General features: G+C 54.8%; 1 protein-coding gene across 4 annotated transcripts; it reads right to left on the bottom strand.

The window, feature by feature from the left end:
- Window positions 1-2,456: 2,456 nt before the first annotated feature.
- Mcrip2 (MAPK regulated corepressor interacting protein 2) lies at window positions 2,457-8,190 on the bottom strand. 4 transcript variants are annotated; one of them, XR_005090346.1, is made up of 6 exons: window positions 8,042-8,171; window positions 7,833-7,962; window positions 5,102-5,240; window positions 3,348-3,475; window positions 3,028-3,129; window positions 2,457-2,798 (listed from the first exon to the last, which is right to left on the bottom strand). XR_005090346.1 is itself a non-coding variant. In XM_037200900.1 (6 exons), exons 2-6 carry the CDS (start codon window positions 7,914-7,916, stop codon window positions 2,728-2,730), a joined length of 486 nt encoding a protein of 161 aa, XP_037056795.1. In that variant the 5' UTR covers window positions 7,917-7,962; window positions 8,042-8,170; the 3' UTR covers window positions 2,457-2,727. The 4 variants fall into 4 exon arrangements, 3 of the variants coding, with proteins under 3 accessions (XP_037056795.1, XP_028710417.1, XP_028710418.1); XM_037200900.1 differs by having other exon boundaries at window positions 5,140-5,240; window positions 8,042-8,170; XM_028854584.2 differs by lacking the exon at window positions 5,102-5,240 and having other exon boundaries at window positions 8,042-8,190.
- Between the last annotated feature and the right edge of the window lie 3,383 nt (window positions 8,191-11,573).

The following is an 11,573-nucleotide window of genomic DNA, read 5'->3' as shown; positions in this document are numbered from 1 at the left end:
TCTCTCCAGCCCTGCCGGCTCTTTTAAGTTGGGGTGTTCGCCAACCCTCTCTGAGGCCTCCATGTTTGAGGGGCTGAACCTTTTTTCTGTGTATGAACAGGAGAGGTTATGCTGAGGCCATCTCCACAGTCCACCCAGGCTGGGTCTCACGGATGCTTTCTAACCCTGTGGAGGCACCTGATCAGCACCCAGTTACTCTGGGTCTGTCTGCTTCAGGAAAACAAGTTACGAATGCCCACTGGGGCTAGGATCCCAAACAACCACCTTCAGCACGGGTTCACCACATACCCAAAGACCCTTGAGACATACTTCCCAATATCCCACAACCAGGCCTACAGGCTTGAGAGGGCAGGTAGGACCTGCAGGGTAGGACTAGGATCCCATTCCAGTTCAGCCCGTGTGAAGAATGGACTCGATCTCTAATAAGTGGAGACACGCTCTGGTCGCCTCACTTAAGGGTTACTCCTATGTCAGGGACCTGGCTAGGGAACCACCGCTAGAGGTTAGGGTTCTTCTTACAATAAAGTGCTTTTCAGAATCCCTGTCCCCCCAGTGCCATCCCTACCAGCCAAGCCACTGTAAAGTTAGGCTGGGCCTGCCAGCCTTTCTGAGGCCTCACTCAGGGGGTGCTGGCCAGAGCCCAAGTATGTTTTTAAAACTCTTAATACATTGGATTCCTTGCTCTTTTTCAACCTTTTTGAGACAGAATCTATGTAGACCAGGCTGGTTTTGAACTCAGTGTCAGCCTCTGGAATTCAGGGATTAAAGGCCTGGGCCACCACGCCTTGCAGATGCCTGCAGCCAGGTGGCTGACCTCTTTATCTGCCTTGTCTACAACAGCCAGGCCTTCTCCTTCCTTCCAGGCAGTTCAGAGGTTTACAGCCTGCCTGCCCTGGGCTTTTCCTTAAGGCTAGTAAATTCTCAAGCCCTCATTTGAGTCTGTTCTCTGTCCTTGAGCTTCTGTTCACATCCAATCTTTTATTTTTATTTAAGACAAGGTCTATGTAGCCCTGGCTGTCTTGGAGCTCACTTTGTGGGACCAGGCTGGCTGCAAATTCACAGAGAGCCTCCAGCCTGGCCTCTTAAATTCTCCACCCCACCCCCGCAAAGATTTATTGTGTATACAGAAGAGGGTGCCAGATCTCATTACAGATGGCTGTGAGCCACCACGTGGGTGCTGGGTATTGAACTCAGGACCTCTGGAAGAGCAGTCGGCGCTCTTAACCTCTGAGCCATCTCTCCAGCCCCTTAAATTTTTGTTTTGTTTTGTTTTTGTTTTTTGAACAGGGTTTGAGCTGTGTAGCTTTGTGCCTTTCCTAGATCTCGCTCTGTAGACCAGGCTGGCCTTGAACTCACAAAGATCCACCTGGCTCTGCCTCCCGAGTGCTGGGATTAAAGGCGTGCGCCACCACTGCCGGGCACTTAAATTCTTATGTTAATAAAACTAAGAATTCTAAGCGGGGACCTTGATTTCCCAAGAATCACCAAGATTTCTGGTAACACTCCTTTCCTGCCTTTTAATTCTTTAATTGTCCGAGAAAATAAACGCATCCCTGCACCTCTAGCCAGCAGCAGCTGCCTCTTGGGGTCTGACTTTGGTGTCTGTCAATTGCCAAGAGGTAGGTACTACAGGCAGATGGGACAGCTTGGGTCTACATACTTCCAAAGTAGGCTGGTCAAGGGCCCCATCACCCTGGTTAAGCCCAGCATGATGGGGCATGTCTTTAATTCCAGCACTCTGTGAGTTCTAGGCCAGTCACTTATCTCAAAAATAAAAACAAAGAAGAGCTGGACAAAGCTGTAACTCCTGCTACTTACTCCCAAGAGTAAAGAGAAGATGTGGTTAAAAAGGGATGTTGCAATTCCAGCTACTGGGGAGGCAGGAGGATCAAAAGGCTGGTGGCACATGTCTTTATTACCAGCATTTAGGAGGCAGAGGAAGGTGGGCTTCGAGTGTTCAAAGCTAGCCTAGTCTACACAGCAAAGTTCAGGTCAGCCAGTTTTACATATTGAGACCCTATTCCAAAAAAAGGAGAGGATGAAGTAGTAATAGTAAACAGAAGGCTGGGGTGTAGGTCAGTAGTAGGACATACACCTCTTACCAAAAAAAGAAAAAAGAAAAAAGAAAAAATGCCGGGTGGTGGTGGCGCACGCCTTTAATCCCAGCACTCAGGAGGCAGAGGCAGGCGGATCTCTGTGAAATTCGAGGCCAGCCTGGACTACCAAGTGAGTTCTAGGAAAAGGCGCAAAGCTACACAGAGAAACCCTGTCTTGAAAAAACCAAATAAAGAAAAGAAAAAAAAAGGACATACACCTCTCATGCATGAAGAAGCCCTGAATTCAACTCTGAGTATTATAAAGGGTTGGGGGAGGCTGAGGCTGAGAACAAGAGAAGTGGACACATGGACCCAACACACACACCCCCCCCCGGGCTCCCCAGCACTGACACTCTAAAGGGCAGTTTCTCAACTTTATTAGCCTGGGCTCCTCCCTGCCAGCCCCAGGGGCTGGTCCCTGGGCACAGTGAGCAGGACTGAGGTTAGACAGGTTTGGCCTCTGGCTCTGGCAGCTTGGGACAGCCAAGCCAAGGGAACAACAGGTGCAAAAGTCCCAAGGTTGGCACTTCAGGTGTGACCGGTACCCAGCCTGGCCACAAGGTGGACGGGCGCACCATGGTCCTCTTCGGGCAAAGGGTCCACTATGGCAGCATTCCCTCATGGACAGGTGTTAGGAACAGTTGGTGATTCTAGCCAGGAACTGCTGTGCCCACCACTCATCCAGGTCAATAGGTACAAAGTCTGTGGGGAGAATAAATGGTAGGCAGTGATGCCGCTTTCCAAGCTGGCCAGTACCTCTGCCCTCCAGCTGACCACAGCTCCTATAACCTGGGCTCCAAGCATAGCACTCAGTGGAAAATGGGGAAGCCTGACCCAAGACTTCCCTCCCCAACCCCCTGGGTTAGAACATGGTGGAGGGGTCAAGGTCAGAGAAGTCTTTGGGGGATACAGGGCATGGGTTAAGGCTCACTCTGCAGCCGGGGATCAGGAGAGCTCTCCACATACTGCACAGGACGAGGGCCACTCTTATCGGCAGGGCCGCCATCCAGCTGTCGCTCTACCTGCTGCCAGGCTGTGAAGGAAGGACAGTCGGAATGAACCAGGCCCCTGGGATCCCTCCCACCTCTGGACTGCAGCCCAGCTCAAGGAATGGACACGACCAGGCAGAAGCCAAAGAAAAGACCAGCCTGGGGCGACTAGAGTCAGGCTATAGGGAGAAGGACAGAACAGAGCCAGGTCCACACTACTGGGACTCTATGGCCTGGGCCACACCCCCTGGTCCCTTACTACCTTCGGACACAAATCGGACGTTCTCCTCGTGGGCCAATGTGTAGGTCTCTTGGCTTCCCTCGAGGGATGGGGATGTGGTGAGGGGCCGCCGGCCGTTCACTCGATTGAACACAAGCCTCGGCCCCGGACTGTGGGAGGGTAGGAAAGAGATACAGTTAGCACAGCCAGGTCCAGGAGCTACCGTGAAGGGTTCAAGAGCAGCCTCAGAACATACCCACTGCACCTGCACAGGCACAGACCCAACTAGACCCTTCCTTCACCATAGAGCAGCTACCCTAGCTGCTGGGGCCAAGGCCTCTCTGCTGCAGATCCTGAGCCTTCTTCAGCTCAGCTCAGACCTGGAGCTCTGGGCCCGGGGAAGGTTGACTGTAAATCAGAAAGAGCCCTGGCTCTCTTTCCAGACCTTTGGCAGGGTACCACAGAGCACTCCTCCTCCACTCCTGACTCCTCCCCACCCAGAGCACTCCTCCTCCACTCCTGACTCCTCCCTACCCACAGAGCACTCCTCCTCCACTCCTGACTCCTCCCTACCCACAGAGCACTCCTCCTCCACTCCTGACTCCTCCCTACCCACAGAGCACTCCTCCTTCACTCCTGACTCCTCCCCACCCACAGAGCACTCCTCCTCCACTCCTGACTCCTCCCCACCCACAGAGCACTCCTCCTCCACTCCTGACTCCTCCCCACCCACAGAGCACTCCTCCTCCACTCCTGACTCCTCCCCACCCACAGAGCACTCCTCCTCCACTCCTGACTCCTCCCCACCTACAGAGCACTCCTCCTCCACTCCTGACTCATCCCCACCCAGAGCACTCCTCCACTCCTGACTCCTCCCCACCTACAGAGCACTCCTCATCCACTCCTGACTCCTCCCCACCCACAGAGCACTCCTCCTCCACTCCTGACTCCTCCCCACCCACAGAGCACTCCTCATCCACTCCTGACTCCTCCCCACCCACAGAGCACTCCTCCTTCACTCCTGACTCCTCCCCACCTACAGAGCACTCCTCCTTCACTCCTGACTCCTCCCCACCCACAGAGCACTCCTCCTCCACTCCTGACTCCTCCCCACCCACAGGGCACTCCTCCTCCACTCCTGACTCCTCCCCACCCACAGAGCACTCCTCCTCCACTCCTGACTCCTCCCCACCCACAGAGCACTCCTCCTCCACTCCTGACTCCTCCCCACCCACAGAGCACTCCTCCTCCACTCCTGACTCCTCCCCACCCACAGAGCACTCCTCCACTCCTGACTCCCAGCCAGGCAGGCTTCCAGGAGCCTGGTTTCAACCTCTGCCTGATCGGAACTCTAGCCCATCCCCACCCACCAGACACAGACACCCTCTCCTTCTAGAGATGCCCCCACAGACCCAGTCACCTCAATGACACCCCCACTGTCGGCAAACAAACCAAACAAGGATGCATCAATATTTGCCCTTCCCTCCCTGGCTGGCCCCAGGCCCCAGGGAGATGAGCACAGAACGCTGGGGAGGGACGTCTCTGCGTGGGAAGAATATGGCCTTAAGCCCGGCCCACTCCTCAAGGCAAGAAAAAGGGGCAACTTGAGTGAGATGTCCCCCCATAGCCCTGTGCTGCATTCTACACTCAGGGTGAGGGGCGGCTGAGGCCCTCCCAGGCAAGCAGGCCCAGGGCAGGGCAGGAATGTGCCATCCCAGTGGACTGGCTGGTGGCAACTGGCCAAGCCCTGCGCTCATGAAGCCTGGGGAGGGGCCGTGGAGGGAATGGGGCCGCACCTACAGTAGGAGGTGGGAGCCGGAGTCCTGGGCTGCACCTGCCACTCCGCCAGGCACTCGCGGTCCCCGTAGGCCTGCTCGCCTTCCTGGGCTCAGGTGGCCCACGCCGCTCTGGGTTCCTCCTCAGGTGAGAGGGGCACTAAAATAAAGAGGAGGGTCTTGAGGGGCACAGGGTCCTGCCAGCCCCAGAGCTGGCAGGGTCTGGTGGCTACAGAAATCTTAGATGTGCAGGTGGGGACCACAAGGAGGCAGGACCCTCCCAGACCCATAGGGTACCTGAGGTTTCGGGGCACCAGAGGGCATGAAAGCACTCTTAATGGAAATCCCCCCTTGCCTGCAACCACCTACACCCCAAAGGGGTTCAAACTTCAGGAAAGCATGAGGGCTGGACATTGATTCTTTTTACATGTATGTTTTTGTTTTGTTGAAGCAGGGTCTTGACTCCCAGAAATCGCCCTAAGTACCAGGATGCAGATAGGTGTGCACTACCACGCCTACCTACCTGTGACTTAGCTTGATTCTTAAGGAAGGAAATTCCAGCCAGGGGCTGTGAATACTAATGGATCAAGGTGGTGGCCCTGGAATTGCAATGGGGCCCCAGAGGGCAAGGACTACAACCCCAAAGCTAAGCCCCGCCCCACCCTGCTTGGAGGCCATAGTTATGTAAGACAAGGCTCTGTAGGGGAAAGGGCATCAGTCCCAGAGTGCACCTGTAACCACTCCTGGGGACACTGACTGAAGTGCCAGGCCATAGTGCCCACGGACCTCTCAAGTACTCTCCTACCCCCTCAAGGTGACTGGTCACCCATTTTTCAGCCTGGGAAGAGAAACTTCCTTAGCACTATTCTGACCCCAGTGCTCATAACTTTGACTCAGCCTCAATTCTCTTCTGCTTAGTGGTCCCTGAACGTTCTTCCATCTACTTCTGGGGGCAGGGGAGGGGGCAGGTAATCAATCACAGGACCTCATCTTGAGTCTCTCCCATCTGTCTCTTGCCAGGAGAAAGAGTATGTCAGAGGCACCCCTGGCCATCATCACAGGCAACACCCATACTCAACCATTTAGTGGGTTGAAAGATTGGAGATTTTGCCACAAGCTAGCAGGAGGGTGACCAGTGCCTCCCATGTTCCCTCCTCCTAGAGCTAGTCAGAGAGAGATGGTAGCTGAGGAAAGGCTCCAAGGGAGACAAGACAGGGAAGACAGGCGGTGGGTGGACACAGGCGATTTGGAAGGATGCCCTTGAAAAGATGCAGGGTTAGTTGTGGAAGCCCTATAGGAGCTGGAGATTACCAGTCCAGGGACCAGAAAGGGGCAGCTAACTTCCCAGAAACCTCAGAGGGAGTAGGGAGGACACCTGGCCCACTCTACAGCTCCCAGTGCCCACAAGTACTTGGAGTCAATGTCCCTCAGGCCTCAGGCGCTCTAACTGGCTGCTGATGGGTGACTTCAGGTGTGGTGACTCCACACCAGTTTAGCTTCCTGTTTAGATGTTTAGAGTAAACAGCCAGTGTTAGTGTCCCTTGCCACTTAAGAATGTCACTGCCTTGTCCTCCTCCTGGATACCACCCCCAAATACTGCCACAAACCTGTCCTTGCTGTCCCCCAACAATGAAGACTTAAAAGGTGGTTTCCCAGGTTAAGAGATGGGCTGGTCACCAAGGTCCATGCTGCCTGTCTGGGTGACTGCTTTGTGGTTACACACCCACACCACAGAGCCTTCCCAGAGATAGGGCAAGGAGGACGGACATACACTGATATCATCGGGATACCCCTAGGCCCTGCTCATCCCATCCCCAGGACAGACCTTTGCATGAGAACTTAACATCCGGAATGGAGCAGAGTTGCCAACATGCCTCTCTAGCAGGAAGCCCTCAACTCTGCCAGAACATCCAACATAATCCACACAGGTGTCTCCCACCTATGGCATCCGAAGCCCAGTAGCTGAGAGATAAGAGGGGCTAACCCGGTCGTGTACACCGACTCTCCCTGAGGCTAGTCTTGGCCTCCAAAAGATTATCCTCAACTTGTGCTCCCTCTGAGAGCCTAGGGCCCTTAGCTGGTCACACGCCACCTATACCAGAGTCTTGAGCCCAAAAGCCTACATGCCTGCAAAGATCAGGAGCAAAGTCTACCGGCACAGGAAACAGTAAATTGAGCCAAAGATGTATAAGGTTCGGCCCTGAAGGAGTGGGATCCCATCCAGGTCACAATAGCTGAAACCCAAAGTGGCCAGGGATGAGCTTCCCTGGAGCCCTAGGCACACTGCTGGTTAGGAAAGTCAGGAACTGTTGGGTCTGACAGGGCTGGCACCTGCTGGGGAGGAGAGCTGCAGTGCCCCAGGGTATCAGTGAAGGGCAGGGACCTGATAAGGCCAGAGGGGAACACGTGCGGTTTTTTTCTGCAAGGACAGGGCCTAAAGACCTTGAGGGCCAGAGCCTTGGGCAACTTTCCCCAACTCTGACCTCTTCCCGCTTCCCAAGGGGTCCAAGTTGGCGGCCCAAGGTCGCCAGGTCCCTCGGTCTTGGGTACCTGCAGTCCTTGACAAGCAGGAGCAGTCGCAAGCTCGCAAGGCCCCACGTGGCCACCAGGGCCCACGCAAGCCAGCTGGGCCCAGGAGTAGCCAGCGAGCCGGAGCGCGCGGGCCGCCCGCGCCCCGCCCCCTGCCCGCCAGGACGCGTGGTCCCCATCAACCTTCTCCAAGGTCACCCTCGTGCCGGGCGGCCCCGCTCACCTCGCCAGGGGCCAGGGTCCCTGAGGCTGCGCCGAGGGCTGCTCGCGCGCGGGTAGCGCGGTCGGCGGCGCGGGCTGCCGGCATTTCAGGAGCTCGCCGAGCCTGCTCTCTACCTGCTGCTGTGTGGGACCTGCGGGCCGGGCGGAGGGCGCGTCAGCCGCCGCGGGCCAGCGGTCAGGACGTCCCGCCTGCCCGCCCGCCCTGCGCACCTGTGCGGCGCTGCGCGACCAGCTTGCTGGGCCCCTTGGTGATGGTGTACATGGTGCGCCGTACCGCCTGCCCCTGGCAGCGGCTGGATCCCGCACCCTCCACCAGCTTCACTCTGCGGTCCTTGGGGCGCGGGCCCTTTAAGGACGGAGGACAAACGGGGAGGGGCGGAGCGACCCACACACGCCCCCTGCCCTTAAAGGAACCGCGCCCACTGGGTAGCTTTTCCAACCTTTTAGAAAATTGGCCAAGACAGTAGATTTGAGCCAGGGGCGGGGTGCACTCACCAACTAGTATGCCAGAGTGTGAGCCATCTCCAGATTGGAGCGTGTGTGTGTGTGTCTCTGAGATTTCTGGAGAGGGAGGCTCTTCTAGAGGGGGAGGAGCGTCTGTGTGCTGGGGTAGTTCTGTGAGCTAGAGACCCTGTGCAAACCTTCAAATCAGTATTCCAGCTATTTGAGGCCCCTCAGCCAAGTGCTTGGACAAGCCTGGATTGATGGGAATCACCGTTGTCTTGGGCCTGCTTAGAATGAGTGATCTAAAAAGAAAGAGGAGTGTTTAAGTAGATATGAAGTTCTGTGACTTTCCCCAGTGGATGAGAATATTAAGGTTGCCCTGCGGGGAGGTTATAGAACTCAGGGGACATCCAACCCTAATGTACTAACCTCTCCTCAAGGTTATGTCCTGAGCCTTCCTGGAGGTGGCCCCCTTTTCCAACTACTGGGGAGGCTGAAAACCAGGTCCCCACCTGGTCTGTGGGGAGAGCCATAGGGTTTCCCAGTATACCCGGATGGAAGGAAGAACCCCAGCATGGGTGGAAGCAGCCTGACCCCTCCAATTGTCCTTAATGACCCGTATGAAATGAACGCCGAGCTGAGAGCTGTAGAGCGAGGCTTGAAATGTATCCCCCAAGGCTGTACCACTGCCATTCGGCCTGAAGATCCCTATCAACATGTTTGAAAAGGGTCAGTCTGCTGGAACCAGGGGGTGGGGGGTGGGGGGCAGGTCTTCTGTCAAGTCTTGGGCCACTCAAGCAAGAAACACAGTGGGAAAGGGGTGAGGGTAGGTAGCTGATCCACCTCAATCCCAGTGTACCCCAAAACACCTATGTGGTTTGACAGTGGAACTCCTGGGGACTTCCACCCAAGATGGCCAAGCTGCCATACTTCTTCCAGCCCAGGGCACTCTCACCTTTCCCAGAGCAGGGCTGGAGAACAAAAGGCCTCCTCCCCTTCTCCAGCTCTGTGAAGACTCAGTTGAGTGTGTGACATGTATTAGGGAGGCATGCAAAATGTCTGCTCAGCTGAGATAGGACACCAACCACAGACCAAAGAAAGAATTCCAGCCAAATCTAGTTGGTGAATCAGTGATTTTATTGAGGTCACTTATTGGAGCGTGTAAGAGCAGGACTCTCTCACCTCCTGAAGTGTAGGTGACAGCTCAGGAAAGCTGACCTCACTCCCCAAGCCTCCTCTCTCCCAGCGGTTGGCTCCGGATTACACAGCCTTGGGGAGCGCCCATGTGCAGGTGAGGCTTTCCTGAGCTTCACAAGATTCAAATTTCCTTAGCTTCTTGAGTCTCAAGCGCTTCCCTCCTTCATTCAGGAGGGAATGTTTCAATCCCCAGGAAATAACTATATACCAGGCCTGTGGCTGCAAAGGCTGAGTGGGAATATGGGAAGAGATTGCCAGCTCCCCACCCCCACCCCCAAGCCCTGCCCAGGGAGTCAAGGCCTGGGCATGTATGGAAAGAAAGGGTCACTTCCTGGCTAAATTAGTCCATTCCCACTTCCGCAATGCCTGACCCGGCCCCCCCCCCCCCCCCGCGCCCTCTCCCGCCCCCCCCCCCTGCTAGTAACCAAAGAGCCAGTCCCTCCAAGGCCACTGTAGCCTGAATCTGGTGGCCTTGAGCATGCTGCTCTTAATCACTCACACATGATAGGGAGGCAGGATAGGACACTGGGGCCTCATGCTGGTTTTTGCAGGTGGCCTCATGCTGGTTTTTGCAGGTACCCCTGGAATGACAGCCATACTGAGCTGGTTTTTGCAGGTACCCCTGGAATGACAGCCATACTGAGGGCAGGAGCAGGAAGGATCAGTTAGACCAGAATGAAGCACAGTAAAGGAGGTACAAGGCCCTGGTGTGGGGAGTTTGCATACCCCACACTGACAGAAGCTCTCTGGAAACAGATTCTCTACAAAGAAATTCCCAACCCCTACTAGCTACTACGGAAAGCCTAAAGCCCAGCATCAAACAACCTCACCGATGGACAAACTCAGCCTTTGCTTAAATAATTGTTGGCCAGAACTAGAGGGCATGACATCTAGTCAGCAGCTGCATCAGAAGTCCAAGGTTGGGTGCAGAAGCCTTAGCAGGGCTCTCAGGTGGCCGGGCGTGTTCTGAGGCTAGGGCATAGATAGGCAGGTGAGGCCGAGAGGAGGAAATCTAGTGGTCCCTATGGAGCAGGAAGCTGAGGAGGTGGAAGGCACGCTGGAGGGGCAGATAGCCCGTTGGGGGATGGTCTCACCAGTAAAGTCTTTCTAGATGCACTAGACCACTCACTGCTGCCCGAGGACGGAGCCTTGGTGGGGTACCCGTTGTGAAAGCTGATGTCTGAGGGTTATGGAAGATCTCAGCTAGAACCATAGTGAGATGGAACTGGATGGATCCTCTATCCCGACTATGCCCTTTTCAGAGAAAGACATGGGGATCTGGACACAGAGGAGTAGCTGTGAAAATGAAGCAGAGACCGAAGTCACAGTCAAGTCGCCAAAGCTGATGGTATTGATAATGATCCGAAAACTGTTATTCTGGACTTCTGACCTCCAGAACTGTAACAAAATGAGTTTGTTTTCAGCTCCCAGGCTTTGGGTTAATTTGTTACAGTAACCACAGAGGGCACAGCAGCGCAAGAAGAGCAACAGCAAGGGCTTGTGGAGAAGTCTCAAGGACATTGGACTCCCTGTGGGATTGAAGAGAGTAACTATAAACACACGGGACTGGGCCAAGTAAAGACGCTGAGTCCTGCTCAGTTCAGGGTGTGGTGAGACAGAGGGAGAATGTAGTGGAACTGGACACTCATGTATCAAGTGTTGCCCAAGCTCTACCTCTAAGCCATACCCAAGACAACAGGGAATAGGTAGAAGTGGGCCCAGAGAAGGAAGCCAGGACAAAGGCCAAGGCTAGGAGAATGTGGAAGGACCAGCTTATAATACGTCCCTAACACAATACAAAATCCAAGACCTGATGCTCTCAAGGGCCCTGATAATTTGGTAATAAAGATAAACACATTTGGAAAAGCCAAAATTAGCTCCAGGAGCTGGCACTTCTGATCTTTGGTTTGTTTTTTTTTTTTTTTTTTTTTTTTTTTTTTGGTTTTTGGAGACAGGGTTTTTTGTGTAGCTTTGCGCCTTTCCTGGAACTCACTTGGTAGACCAGGCTGGCCTTGAACTCACAGAGATCCGCTTGCCTCTGCCTCCCGAGTGCTGGGATTAAAGGCATGCACCACCACTGCCCAGCGCAAGCTTTTTTTTT

The sequence above is a fragment of the Peromyscus leucopus genome, chromosome 8b, assembly GCF_004664715.2.
Source record: "Peromyscus leucopus breed LL Stock chromosome 8b, UCI_PerLeu_2.1, whole genome shotgun sequence".
NCBI classification, from domain to species: domain Eukaryota; kingdom Metazoa; phylum Chordata; class Mammalia; order Rodentia; family Cricetidae; genus Peromyscus; species Peromyscus leucopus.
The sequence above is the reverse complement of the archived record's forward strand: the minus strand, read 5'-3'. Positions and strand labels throughout refer to the sequence as shown.

Excerpts from the sequence above, each read along its gene's own strand:
- Mcrip2 (XM_037200900.1), bottom strand. The coding sequence starts at position 7,916 with ATGCCGGCAGCCCGCGCCGCCGACCGCGCTACCCGCGCGCGAGCAGCC. Across the intron at positions 5,241-7,832 it reads GGACCCTGGCCCCTGGCGAG|TGCCCCTCTCACCTGAGGAG; the intron begins GTGAGCGGGGCC and ends TCTTTATTTTAG. Across the intron at positions 3,476-5,139 it reads AGTGCCTGGCGGAGTGGCAG|TCCGGGGCCGAGGCTTGTGT; the intron begins GTGCAGCCCAGG and ends ACCCTCCCACAG.